This window comes from Tachypleus tridentatus, chromosome 2 (assembly GCF_004210375.1).
Source record: "Tachypleus tridentatus isolate NWPU-2018 chromosome 2, ASM421037v1, whole genome shotgun sequence".
Taxonomy (NCBI): Eukaryota; Metazoa; Arthropoda; class Merostomata; order Xiphosura; family Limulidae; genus Tachypleus; species Tachypleus tridentatus.
The window spans coordinates 137028445-137043716 of record NC_134826.1 but is presented as its reverse complement, the minus strand read 5'-3'; the positions used below and the strand labels follow the sequence as shown (position 1 = coordinate 137043716).

The 15272-nt window shown below is 36.4% G+C and overlaps 1 protein-coding gene across 19 annotated transcripts in view; it reads left to right on the top strand.

The window, feature by feature from the left end:
* The window catches only part of LOC143245209 (single-stranded DNA-binding protein 3-like), a 157914-nt gene that overhangs the window by 36269 nt on the left and 106373 nt on the right, over positions 1-15272 (top strand). For 10 of the 19 annotated variants that reach the window (XM_076491297.1, XM_076491295.1, XM_076491292.1 and 7 more), the window contains one exon: positions 13171-13212. The exons of 7 other annotated variants lie outside the window; for them this stretch is intronic. In XM_076491297.1, the coding sequence (XP_076347412.1) occupies positions 13171-13212 (42 nt within the window). Of the gene's footprint in view, positions 1-4843; positions 5048-13170; positions 13213-15272 lie in introns of those variants that run through there. 2 more of the 19 variants (XM_076491287.1, XM_076491293.1) reach the window with 2 other exon arrangements.

The window sequence follows — 15272 nt, the reverse complement described above, 5'->3', positions numbered from 1 at the left end:
TCCTGACCAAGAGCTTTGACAAATTGTTTCATAAGATCCAATTTGATGTGCAGTGGTGGAAACAACACCTTCTGGAGTGGCTCACACTTGACGTTGTGCCTTCCTACAGAGAACTCGGTTCGTTGTGGTCAGTGCTTCCTGTTGTAGTACGCTGCGGTGTCCCTGCTGTCCCAAAGGCAGAGATAACAGGAAAACTTGGTAAAGCCTTTTGGAGACCCATCAGAAATGCCACCATTTTGGACTTTCCGATAAACTCCCAGCCATATTCATCATACTTCAAGGCTTCTAGCAAGGATTATCGCTGTTGTATTTCTCTTTGAGGTGCAGCAAAAAGATTTAAATTTTAAAAGGTTTAAAATTTGTATAATATAAAATTGTACTGTTCAAGCAAGCAAAAGTTGTCTGTCTTACCTTCTAGAGTTTTTTTGCAGTTCTCGCAGGTAAATAAGGTGCCCAGGGTTTGTCTTGATCCCTGACAGGCATGCCGAATTATGCCTTGTGAGCTTCACATATTTTTTACTCTTGTCTTCATAAATTGGCTACATACATAGCAGAATGCGTCTGCAGAATGTTTGCAGCTTCTTGATGCCATCTCTGATAAAATCAGGTAAGTCTATGTGCTCACTTAGGCAACTAGAACTAAACTGAAGTGGTGAGTGGTGAACCGCTGTATATATATTACTATGGAAAGTTCTAAAAAATCTCGTAAGTTCTACAACATTCCAGAAAGTTGTTGCAAATTCTTGTAAGTTCGAGAAAATTCTCTATCAGCAACTCAGCACTGAATCTGCCTGAAATGTTCTGGAAAGTGGGTAAATTTGAAATTTTCATTACCAAGGTCATAAACGCAAAGTTTGAAGAGAAAAGTAGGTTTGTTTCATTTACTTTAGGCATAAGCAATTGGAAAATAGGACTTTCTGCCCATGAACAATAAAAAGTAAAATTTTTATTTCGTGGAGTAATCCCACGATCTTGTTTAATATTTTAGAAAAGGTTTGCAACATACCAAACAGTTTTTATTATTCTTTTGTCAACAACAATAACAACAACAAACGAACTGTCTTGAGTAGAATTTATTTCCTTTGTAAGTCTGACATGGATGTTTTTTGTGCACATTATATGTGTACAGCCTTAGTAGTCAGTAGTTAAAGTTTTAAAATATTGTTTAAACTGAAACTTTATTGTTTAATGTCCTTTCTTCCTGAACGTTCTGTTAAAAGTTTTGTGCAATTCCAAACAATCCCTGTTATGAACACTGTGGTGGTTCATGATATCTGTAATGATAATCCATAATGTGTATGTGTGTTAAGAGTGTATCAGCCAGCGGCCCGGCATGGCCAGGTGGGTTAAGGCGTTCGACTCGTACTCTGAGAGTCGCGGGTTTGAATCCCCGTCGCACCAAACATGGTTGTTTTGTAAGAAAGGCAAACCGAGATTTACCAAATTTTATCAGCATCATGCTATTTGGGAAAGACAGTATGCCAACCTACAGTTATAACACTGACGGCATCTTTGTAACGTTCACTCGGTTGACGTGGCATTTACATAATATTTATGACGCATTTTAAATATAATAATATTTTCCGTTTTGTATTACATGTACAAAAAAGGGAACACTTGAAAATATGGCTCTCTTCTTTGTGTATTTAATTGTATTTATTTATTTTTCGTTGGGAAAAATTGTTTTAATAGTTTATCTTTGGTTTGGTTTGAATTTCGCGCAAAGCGACACGAGGGCTATCTACGCTAGCCGTCCCTAATTTAACAATGTAAGACTAGAGGGAAGGCAGCTAGTCATCACCACCCACCGCCAAATCTTGGGCTTCTCTTTTACCAACGAATAGTGGGATTGGCCGTAACATTATAACGTCCCCACGGCTGAAAGGGCGAGCATGTTTGGTGCGACGGGGATTCGAACCCGCGACCCTCAGATTACGAGTCAAACGCCTTAACTCACCTGGCCATGCCGGGCCTAGGGATATAGTACTGACCTAAGTACAGACTTCCTCCCTCCAACGTTGGAACGCCGTGGCATCACATGTGTCAGGATGTAGATCAGGTTTCATTGCGCCGTCTTTTAATTCAGAAACACTGACCAAATGGAAGCAAGTGGTCGGCAACAACCACTTTATACCTTATTAATATTGTATATTATATTACTTTGTATGGTTACTATTAACACGAGATACTAATTGCAAGTAAAACTATATTAACATTACTTCTACCGTTTTCCGTTTGGGGTGTATAGCACCTTCTTTAGTAGAGGCTTTCTTCTATTTGAGGAACTCCCCCAAGGTTCTTATTAATTATATTGGTCAATTTAATATAGTTTGAGTTGCATCATTCCCTTCCATAAACTTCCACCCTCTATCTTCTAGTCTTCCAGTTAACTAGTGTGACATCTGTTTCATCTCTGTAGTCGGTGAAAACATGTGTCAGACACTCTGGAAAAACAATGACGTCATTATCTACATGCATGGAGTAGTAACAAACTACTCAATAACATAAATAAATAAATACTACTCAGTAACAAACTACGGTGTCAATTTGTTATTGAGCAAATGTCCGAATGGTAATAAAAAAGGTGGCATATGATTAGACAAATATATTCTGTTATTCTGTTCTGTATAAGTTGTTTTCAGTATTTGTTCGTCACCCACACATACATACCAGAATAATAGGGTATCCCTCACACACACACACACAGTGCACTGGATCCTGAATCCTGAAATGTGTCAGAGGAAACATTATTCCAGGAAATTCTACTGGAAGACGCGAAATGCATGAGATAACCATTTGTGATCAGATTGACACATCAAGGTAGCAAGAATTCTTGCAACACCTTATGATAGCAATGACATAAACACATCTATTCCAGGGTTTTCACAACAGCAATAAATATAAAACTGACCAAACAATGTTGTTTTGAAAGAAAGGCAAACCGAGATTTACCAAATTTTATCAGCATCATGTTATTTGGGAAAGACAGTATGCCAACTGACAGTTATAACACTGACGGCATCTTTTCAGATGAATTTTGTTTTCGGCTTATTAAAGCTGATGGTAGTATTCGTGTTCGTCATTTTCCTTGAGAACAAATGAGGGAAGACAACCATTCTGATAGAGAAGGCACAGGAGATGATGCAGTTGTATATTTGAGTAGCTTTCCATCATGGTGAAAAATTGCTATTCATATCCTCCAGAAAAACGTCAAATGTGCTTCCTGCAAACATCACATGGAGACAATATTTCTACCATATGCTAGAGAAAGATTTCGCAATAACTTTATTTCTAGGATGACATACCATTGACCATAGTACACGTGTTGTAAGGGATTATATTAACCAGAAGGATATTACAAGATTGCCATGTCCAGCAATGTCTCCAGATTGTAATCCAATCGAGGACTGAGCGAGAAGGTTTCTAACCACAACTTTTCACCATCTACTGTAGCTGAGTTGCAGCATCTTCTTGTGACAAACTGGGATGAGGTAACGGTGGATGACATCAGTAACCTTATCGACAGCATGCCACCTAGGAGATTATCAGAGTATGAGGATCACCAAGAAAGTGTTGAGCTTGTTTAAGTTTACAGCCGCTGTTTATAATAATTTGATGTTAGATTTTGTCGTTGTATATGCGTTGGTAAGGTTTTGTTATAATAGGTGAACTTCTGAATCACACATCTCTCTATAGGTGTCTGATAAAATTATTTGACGTTCTAAAAAATCGTTCATGATGTCCATAGAACTTGTCTCGTTATACAAATTACATATTTAGATGTTTAATATAACATGCATTTCTCAGTTTAACAACGCTAAATGTATTTGTGTTCCATTTTAGTAATAATGATCTTAATTCTTACAAACATTCTGGCCAAAATCGTAGCTTGTGTAATTAAAAAAAAATCAAATGCAAAATCGTATATGCGCGCGCGCGTGTGTGTAATATCAATAGAATATTTAAAATTTAGCATATGAAGTACAAGGCTTGAAACAATTCGTGACAACAAGAAACCAACTGCAAGTAAAAATGTATTTTAGGACGGCTGGTATGGGTATTAAAACTTTAATTAAAATAAAGCGCAGAACAACGTTTCGACCTCGTTAAATCATCTTCTTCGAGGTCGAAACGTTCTTCTCTGCTTTATTAGTAAAAGTGTTAATATCCGTACCAGGTGTCCTGAGATACAAGGCTTGAAACAGTTTGTCATTATGTGAAATAGAATGTTCAAAGAGACACAAATGAATTACAAGGCCTAACACAGTTTGTCGGTGTCTGCATGTCTGTGGTGTAAAACAACTCGTCAATCGACATTTTCTTTTGTGTATCATATTACTTTCCAACAGTTATAAAAATATCATCTAGAATGTATTTAGATTATTAAAAAAACTCAGGTTTGTTTTCAGAATAACTGAAAGCTTAGTGTCAGTACCGTACGATGGCGTCGCTTATTTTACACAAGTTTTTAAACATTTCTGGTGTTTCTTTGTCATAAATTATGTTTCTATAAAAAAATAAAATAAGAATTTGCTCATTCCCAGTTTTATTGGTTTATCGATTTTTACGTCCAAAGTTCGTAGTCACGAAGTAAAAAATTCGTATCTTATTCGTGTATGAAAACAAATTTCAGTTTATTTTCGATAAAACGAAACAAGAACTTGTAGATAGCCCTTGTGTAGCTTTGCGCGAAATTCAAAACAAACCAAACAAGAAATTGCTCTTTGGATTTGAATTAATTGGTATACTTTCCGATTTCCCTGTTAGAAAGTAAAAACGAATATTAAGTAGGTTTGTTTTTTTTTGCGAATTTCGTTTGTGGAGAAACGGAGAACGCACGTGAAGTATTGTCTTTAAAATGCAACCAAATCAGCTATCTTCTCACAAATGCAGATTGTGGTCTTCCCGTGATGACAAACAACCGCTAGCATCAACACCGTATTCGTTACACACGTACTGTAAATGGCACGTGCTCAAACCGAGAATCGATCGCAAAACTCATAGCAACAATTGTTTCACGCAACAGGACAGCCGCGAGGGTTTGTGGGTAAGGTGCCTTCTTTATTTTATTTGTTTGTAAATCCTACGACTTGCTATTAATATCGCCATACTATAGCGTGTATATGTATTCAGGAACGTATGTAGTCCCAATCTTACGCAAGCACGTGCATAAATAATGGTAAATATATATAAATATATTACTGCAGTAAATGGGAGACGGTCCCAATAACGTATAATAAACGGGCTCTGTTTGTTTGTGCGTGGGTAGACAAATACTTTAGACTCCAGCCATGTTTTTTTTTCTGTATGTTTTAACAAAACTGGAAATTATGTTAACGAAATGAGCATGTACACCCCCCCCTCCATAAATTCCACAAACGAAGAAATTTAACACGTTTGTATGATCCTTGCAGAGCATATTCAAGTCTGTTTTAGTTGGAGTGCCAGTTTGGAATGTAATTTACCTCTTGTGTCGAGTTTGTTACATGAATACTGTGTTACAGATGGCGAGTATAACTCAGTTATTTGGATATTGCCATCCTGTATCGTGTTCTGGGGTTTAAACCTCATGTAACGTTCACGTTGGATATGCTTTCAATAACCTCAGCTTACGCCACATCATTCCATCATGTTTGGTTGAAAGTTCTCAGGATGTGTTTTGGGAATGTTCATGACATACACACTCAATTCTTACATGTGTGTGGCATGTTTGTCTGAAACCGTATTCTTTTGCCATTACTTGTATCTGTATGTATGTTTTCTTATTGTTGAATTACTTGGTAACAATTCTCGGTATGGTGCTGGACGTGACTTATTATACCTATTATTGGTACGACGGGCTGTGAATTTTGTGTGTGGGGGGAAGTCATTTTTGTGTCCCTTTGCCATAAAATCCCGTTCTAGGGCTATAGGTGTGTTATAAGAGTAACGGTCAAATTTCACTAATCTGTTAAGAGTGGCTCAAGCACTTTCGGTTGTTAGTGTAGACTGGCCGACTTCTCTTTGGTCTGTTTGTTCTAACTCAGGAACGGTTAGTGCAGATAGCTCTTCTGGAGCTTTGAGTGAAGGCCAGAAAAGAATCACGTGGTATTCGTGATGACATAGGAATACAAGTACCAATTAGAAAGGGAACACTTCCCAATAGTAAAAGACTACAAGTGCCAACCGGAAAGGAAACATTTTTTTCTCAAGGCTATTTAGGATAAATAGATTAGAATACAAACCTATAAAGTTGTAGACTGGACAGACGTTGTCATCCTATCGTGATAACTTGTATTAGATCTACGTAATAAAGAAGTAGGCATAGAAGAGGAAAATAATCCACAATATATCTAGTTAAACCAACTCTTATGGTCGATCAAGTAGTTTCATATCTGATCGTTGTTGTTTTTTTCTCAACTATTTTGTACAATTCTGTTTGTTTTTGAATTTCGCACAAAGCTGCTCGAGGGCTATCTGTGCTAGCCGTCCGTAATTTAGCAGTGTAAGACTAGAGGGAAGTCAGCTAGCTAGTCATCACCACCCACCGCCAACTCTTGGGCTACTCTTTTACCAACGAATAGTGGGATTGACCGTCACATTATAACGCCCCCACGGCTGAAAGGGCGAGCATGTACAATTCTGTTATTTAATAAGGTTCTCAACTTATTTTTTATATTAGCATTGATAGTGCCCGTTAAATCATGCAAGTAGTGTCTGTGTGTGACGAATCAGAGCCGATAGATCTGAATCGAACCTTAAATTTAACCCATTGTCTTAATCCTTCGTTATTTAGCACATCTTTACAATAACACTTCCATCCTGCCTATGAAATTATTTCAAATATAATAGAGGTGTAGCATATTTCGAAAGGTGAGAGCTATGGTGTAACGTTCAGTCACACTATTCATTGGTAAAAGAGTAGTACAAGAGCTGGCAGTGATTGGTAGTGACTAACTGCCTTCCCTCTAGTCTTTCACTGCTGCATTACGGACGGCCAGCGCAAATATCTCTCGTGTAGCTTTGCACGAAACTTAGAACAAACCACATTTAGAATTATGATTACTTTGTGACGGATAACCCAATTTTAACACCGGGGTTTAGGAAGTAAAATACTCAAAACAAGTTAAAAAAGCCGGAAATATCAGTGTCAAGGTAAAGACGTGCTATGAAATAAACCCGTTCAATTAATATTTATGGATTTCGACCGTATGATGTTAAATGTAAATTATTTGTCATGCAGTGTCTACTTGCAAATGGACATTTTAGAGAGAGAGAGTTTTGCATCTTTACGCTTCAATGACGTCATTTTACATAAGTATGGTGTGTGGCTGCATGCGTGAAGTCGGGGTTTCGATAAAGTCTTCTACTGTCCTCTGAACAGTTTGTTTGTTGTGGTATATTTTAGTATCTGAAGACATAGAACCCTGGATATAACGTGATGCGTCTCCCAATAGGATTGTGGTCCTATGACTTCACTTGGTCAATTAATGAACGTGTCGAACAGTCTAGCATGGTGGTGAGTGATATTGTAAGACAGAAAGTCGGGCAAGAGTTTGGTAACACAAATATTTGTAAATCTTTTTCTTTATATTTGACTTTAATGGTTTTATTTTGCAAAAGAGAGAGGTCAGTATGATAATAAATGCCATGTGGTGTCGTGTTCTTTTATAAAGATTGGGATGGGTATATTTGAAAATCCATTACCTTTAAGCATTGTCCACTTATATAACAGTAGGATGAAGAGAGACCCATTCAAAAAGATAATGCTCTCCGTTTTGTTAGCTCGGTAAATGTTTGTTTTGTCACCATGGGAAGGGTGCTGTTTTGTCACCATGATATAAGGGTGCTGTTCTGTGTCTTGCTTTGAGCGGAGAAATTTGTTTATTTGAACATCCCTGGTGCTTTGTTAACTTGTGGCTACGAACATCTGATTGAATCTCGGAAACTGTACCTTACGGTTGTCACACAATGGTTGTTTGTGTCATGGGCGTTAGTATATTTTTGTTTGTTCTTTTTTTGTTAAACAATGGGAATCTATGCTGTGCTCATTATGGACATTGAAACCAGGTTTTTTAGAGTTATAAGTTCTAATACTTATCGCTGAGCTAATAGGAGTAGAGATATGTTTTATCCGAATGTACGAATAACTGCACCATGGAGTATCAAAGCAGTTCCACACTTTGCATACGCCATTTTGGAACACGTGGAGCTGCTTAGCAACATCTTCCTGTGATTATGTGTCTTATGTTAGTTTAATTACATTCAGCATGACTGAAGGGTTTAGTCATGGATCATGAACAGTTAGGCTGTCGAGAGAAGTGGTGTAGTAGGGGCAGTCTCGGTAACACACGAGGGGCTCTACTCCTTGGGCAACTTTTATCTGACTGAATAATGGGATTTGATTACCACGATATTTCCAGGGAGCCAATTGGAAACAGAGGAGGGGTGGGGGACCCAAAACCTCATCAGCCTTATGAAAGGTGTGATTTCCTGGAGTAGTTTTCCTAAAGTATCGGGCCTTTTGGATCACTGATTTGATCCGAAAATTATTATTGTAATTATACGAAAGTAAAGTAAGGTGTATCTTAAAACGGTATCCTGTTTACCTTGGTGTTATCGGTTACGTCATCATAGAAACAACATTGTCCTGTTTACTATGGCGTTATCAGTTACGTTGTCATAAAAACAACATTGTCCTGTTTCCTATGGCGTTATCAGTTACGTTATCATAAAAATAACATAAAACACAAAATTATCTTGTTTATCCTGGTGTTCGCAGTCATGTCATCATAAAACAAATACAACACAACATTGTCCTGTTCGCCCTGGTGTTATTAGTTATGTCATCATAAAAATAACATACAACACAATATTGTCCCGTTTATCCTGGTGTTAGCAGTAACAACATTGTTATTTATAAACCAGATGAAAATTTCCGATTTCTTACACTACAAACATGTCCAATTTCAGTCGTATTCACATGTTTGTATGTATCTGTTATTGTGTTTGTTTGTTTGTACTGGTAACGGTTTCTGTGATTGTTTAGTTATTGTTGTTAACAATAAAAAGACGGTAAACTGTGTGTTGTGTGTGTTAGGACAGGCGAGGGTTGCTGTTGTTGTTATGGTTAACAATAATCAGAAGTGAAAAAGTGGTGTGTGTGAGAGTTGTTGTTGTGATTAATAACCAGAAGTGAGGGAGAGTTGTGTGTGTTTTATTGTATGAGGGCCGATGACGGTGTGAAGAATTTTCCTGAAGACACGAAATCGGGGCATGTGCTTTCATGCATTTGTGTTTCTGTTTATTTGTTTGAAGTTTTGGATGTGTGTGTGTGTGTGAGTGAACGAGTGATGAGAAATTTCTGTAAATCGAGCTAAAACTTCATTGAAAAGAAGTAAAAAATGTGTAATTCGGCTATACACGACTGTTCGTGGGTCAGATGTAAGCTACTCTGCTGACATTTGTTCTGCATGATTTGACGTTCCAGTGAACAGTATGTACAGAAGTGATTAAAAGGTTTTGTTACGAGTCGGTGAGACGACAGTAATGTGAAAAATGCCACTTATTTCCGGTGTCTTTGTTTCTCTCTTATCAACTGTTGCTTAATTTGGCGCCTACACGTTTCGTAGAAACGCTGTGTTGGCTAATTTGCGGTTTAAACGTGTACTGAATGTTGCTGTGTAAGAGCGATGCATTTCTCGCACGAAGTTTTATAGGAGTCCATCTCATAATTGTTATTCATTGTAAAGTTTAGAGATTGTTTTATCGCACGAGGTTTTACAGAAGTCCATCTCATAATTATGATCCATTGTAAACTTTAGAGATTGTTTTCTGACCAGAGGTCTTACAGGAGTCCATCTCATAATTATGATCCATAGTAAAGTTTAGAGATTGTTTTCTGGCACGAAGTTTTACAGAAATCCATCTCATAATTATGATCCATTGTAAAGTTTAGATATTGTGTTCTTCCTAATGTACCTTTTGTCCAGAACAGAAGCGCTTTGAGAGTATGTTACTGAACTAGAAGTTATTATTCTAGATGAAATGATAATACGTAAACAAAATTAAAAATGAGAGTACACACAAGGGTGTTGAACGTTAACTTATACCTTATTGGTTGTTTGGTACGACACTTTCATGGTACCGCAGTTGCTCGTTAACCATCGTATGTAATGATATAAATATCTATTTCAAAGAAATATTTATACAATAATAAACATTCAGGATAATTTTCCCAGAACAAGCGCCTATTGTCTTAACACTTGAAAGGAAAACAACGGTTATGGTGTGAACCCCTTTTATAAGTTGGAGAAACGTGATTGTCATTATACTTGTTATCAGACGAACCACATTTTTAAACACTATATTCTTTAACTAGCCCATTAGGGATTTAAAAATTATAAGAGTGTATAATATATAGTGATTTATTGTAGGAATTCTAAGACAAAATAGCCCATGTACACCGTCAAACAGTTTTAAGTTGCTATAAAAAATTAAGGTAATCGAGCCAGCTAAGTCTGAGTGATGTGTGCTAACACCCATACATATAACGGATTATCATTACATTCACTATAGTGGTTCATAATATGGATCGCAAGAAATTGCACGTAGCCTGAATAAAGCGTTCGGGCACTAAAGATTTAGTTCAAACAATACTATAAAACCTTTTATTATTGATTGGTAAGGCTGTACTCAAAAATGCACACACACACACACAAAGCTTAGCCTTTAAAGGAAAATAAAATCTGCTCAAATTTACCGTTTGTAATTATTTATTATTCCTTTGCCAGTCTATGTTGCACCCAAACCTTTTGTAGAATACAAAATAAGGTACTGCAAAGGTCGTGGGAATATTCAAAATCAATTTGTTTCTTCTATATTTTACAGAAGATAAAATAAAACACAATAATTTTAATGTAAACGATGTGCTCATTACCTCCTTCTAGTTAACGTTTTTACAGAAATTTGGCGTTTCTTTAAAACGCTCAAATACAGCATAAGACAGGAATTACCAGCCAATAACAGATGTACATTAGACGACTGTGACATATTAGACACTCGGTGCTTTTTGCATCATACAGTTGGTGTCTATAGGGTGCTAACCCACGTATTAAGTATAAGAGTACAAAAATTAGTGGCTCGGTATGGCCAAGCGCGTTAAGGCGTGCGACTCGTAATCTGAGGGTCGCGGGTTCGCATCCCCTTCGCGCAAAACATGCTCGCCCTTTCAGCCTTGGAAGCTTTATAATGTGACGGTCAATCCCACTATTTATTGGTAAAAGAGTAGCCCAAGAGTAGGCGGTGGGTGGTGATGACTAGCTGCCTTCCCTCTAGTCTTACACTGCTAAATTAGGGACAGGTAGCACAGATAGCCCTCGAGTAGCTTTGTGCGAAATTCCAAAACAAAAATCAGTATACATAGTATTAAATTTTATTACACCCATTCATAGAACAATTTAAAAAACACAAAGGTTTATTTAAACCGATGTTTTAGACGTACATGTTTTATTTGAAAAGACTGCTTTTCTACTTACAAGATTTTACACGCGCTTAGTGGACGGTGTGTCTCAGTGTAATGTAATTTAGTTACACACAAACTATAAATGCTCGCTATATTCTAAGACAAATCTTCAACAGCATCATAATATAACTAATGCGATCTTTCCATATTTACAGTAAATCATTGTGAATGTATCAGCTAGCACACAGACACATGCACAAAAGCCAGCAAACTATATAAATAAACATTTGGGAACTTACAGACCTCCAGATATTGTTTTTGTTTATATTTAATCACAAAGGTTCATAATGGGCTGCCTGTGATTTGCCCACCACGAGTATCGAAACCCGGATTTTAGCAGTAGAAGTCCGGAGACATACCACCAGGGGGATCAGCCTGTAAATAGGGATCGTGAAAACACGTAACAAAGCTAGAGATAGTGTAGACAGTATTTGTTAAAACCACAAATCTTTGCTCAGACTCCACCAAATGTGATTCCAGGTAACATCATGGGACCAAAATAGGGGTTTGTAGTGTGAAAAAATAATATCTATAGTACCTTTAGCCGTGTTTGTTTCCTTTTTGGTTTTACGATTTCTATTTAAATGTTTTTAAACCCCTATTTTCTATCACGTAATAATAGTATTCCAACTCTACTATATTTGCTATATTCTAGCCGGCTTCACACTGAAGTTCAAAGAACAGTTAGAGCACTTCACTGTCATGTAAAAGGGGTGTTAGGTTGATATGTGTGGGAGTTTACTGCAAACGGTGTATTTAATATTAATATTATAAATTAATACAAGTCACGTGTTAATATATAAATTTTTAATCCCATTATATGCACTTTATTTTTTATTAAATTCGTTTTGTTTCTCATTTTCATATTATAACGAAGAAACTATTTTTGTTTATAAACGTTTTTTTTTTTTTGTCTTTCTAACTAGTTTGGCTTCTTTTGAATTTCGCGCAAAGCTACACAAGGGTTATCTGCGCTAGCCGTCCCTAATTTTGCAGTGTAAGAATAGAGGGAAGGCAGCTAGTCATCACCACCCACAGCCAACTATTGGGCTACTCTTTTACCAACGAATAGTGGGATTAACCGTAACATTATAACGCTCTCACGGCTGAAAGGGCGAGCATGTTTGGTGCGACGGGGATTCGAACCCGCGACCCTCAGATTATGAGTCGAACGCCTTAACTCACTTAGCCATGCCGGGCCCTTTCTAATTGTAAAAGACAAAACGGATGCAATGGTTGTATATTTGTATATGTGTAGGTGATGCCGTTATGGAGGCCCCCCAGTGGCTCAGCGGTATGTCTGCGAACTTACATCGTTCGATACCCGTGGTGGACAGAGCACAGATAACCCATTGTATAGCTCTGTGCTTAATTCAAAACAACAACAGTTATGGAGAAAATGGGGGGAATGTATTGTTGTTAAGCGCAAAATTTCACAACGTGATTTTTTTTTTCGTCGCAGGTATCAAAACTCGATTCTTAGCAAAAAGTATTCTCAAACTTGTCATCCAGACAAAGGAAAAATAAATTAGAAACTTGTATATTGAAAATTTAAGTTGTTGTAACTTTTTCTCAGGCAAATTGTACTACCATATAAGGTTTGGTATAATGTTACGACGAACTTCAGATGTTTCAATGTTGTTTATTTAATTTCGATTCTGTTTCAGGGGTTTGTAAATTCCGGGTATGCAGCAAATGGGATTGCACATGTAAGTAACGTTTTGTTAGTGTTACGTGTCTCTGTTTTGGTAATATGGCGATCAGTATTCTTTTGTATAATAAACATCAGTTGTGATAAAACCCCATGAATTGCTAGCTCTGATTCTCATTAAAGTATTTATCAGCCAGAAACAGAAATCTTCGTATTTTCAAGCGAAAGAAACCAAGCGTGTTAAAATTGAGAAACAATGCACATAAACCACGCATATTAGACTTACGAGGAAAAAAAAAATCGCTCAAAATGGCCGTATATGATGTTAAAATTCGAGACTTGATCTTTGTGTCGGACAAAGAGTAATATTTGTAATTACGTGAGTAATTAGTCCGTTCTACGTTTTTTTTGCTAAGACAACAGAAACGATTGAAGTATATCTTATCATATTATACTGTATTACGTGTATAGTTTTAATTTTTAGAACGTTAGAGCTAAGTAATAATGAAAACGTGTTCAGTTTTAAACTTGTACGTAGTTTTATGTTTTCACGCTGAGATATGTGTAGGTGTAGGTGTGTTTGTATACATATTTTTTAACTTTATTTTTATCAGTAAACGTACCATCTAAGATGGCTGTCAGGTTCTGGCTGTTATGGCAAACATCAGTGACGAATACTCTGTCTTCATATTTACCATGACCAGCTGTTGAGAAATCCGTTCATCCGTGTTACGCTGAAATAACTAGAAACTGAGACGTTATTAGAAACGGGACGTTATTACACTGGATGTTCAAAATACCACAAAAGGTCTTGGCAGTGTAGAGGGAGAATATTGCCTTTCAAGGGTTAAGCAATAGCGAGTCACTTCAAACAAGTTCCTCGATTTGTTAGCGCTAAGTTTGGGATTTACAATGCTAAAACCTAAGATTCAATTCTTTGGGTTGAAGAGAAAGCAGATAAACTGTTGTATATTTTTCGCTTAGAAAATACAGAAACACTTCAAACATAACCTGTGATATCAACTTACTTTTATTTTGCAGAAGAGAGTCAATTTCGAGTTGGTACGCATCTTCTGCGAATAAAAAATGTGTTCCAGCAACAAGAAACGTGCAGTCTCTGCTTGTTAAATAAATACAGTCGCCCAATTTTAGTATCATCAAACCATTTAGAGGCAACCCTGAAACAGGTTCAGTTATCAAGGTTAGAGCAAAGTAATAATCAATGCGAGTACAAGTTTGATTATTACAAGGTTAGAGCTAAATCATGATTAATTCGTGTACAGTTTTAATTATTACAAGGTTAGAGCCAAGCCATGATTAATACGTGTACAGTTTTAATTATTACAAGGTTAGAGCCAAGCCATGATTAATACGTATACAGTTTTAATCATTACAAGGTGTGAGTGAGGACTGATACATGTGTATATTTCTTTAATTCTCCAGTACCAAAGTAGGTTAAGAATTCACGCGCCAGAAGTTTAATTTTTAATGTAGAGTGAGGATTACTGTCACGTATTTAACAGCTGTAAGTTTTCCATACCTTAACTGTTCAAGAACTGTTTTCCAGCTAATAGGATTTTGGTTACGTAACATATGTCAAGAAAGAAAAATTACAATATTTTTACGTAATAATGTAATGATTGTGTTGGCTAGAAATGGTGTACGTTTATGTAAAAATGTTGGGTAGAATTACAATATTTTTACGTAATAATGTAGTAATTGTGTTGGCTAAAAATGGTGTATTTTTATGTAAAAATGTTGGGTAGAATTACAATATTTTTACGTAATAATGTAGTAATTGTGTTGGTTAAAATGGTGTATTTTTATGTAAAAATGTTGGGTAGAATTACAATATTTTTACGTAATAATGTAGTAATTGTGTTGGCTAAAAATGGTGTATTTTAATGTAAACATGTTGGGTGGAATTACAATATTTTTACGTAATAATGTAGTAATTGTGTTGGCTAAAAATGGTGTATTTTAATGTAAACATGTTGGGTGGAATTACAATATTTTTACGTAATAATGTAGTAATTGTGTTGGCTAAAAATGGTGTATTTTTATGTAAACATATTGGGTGGAATTACAATATTTTTACCTAATAATGTAGTAATTGTG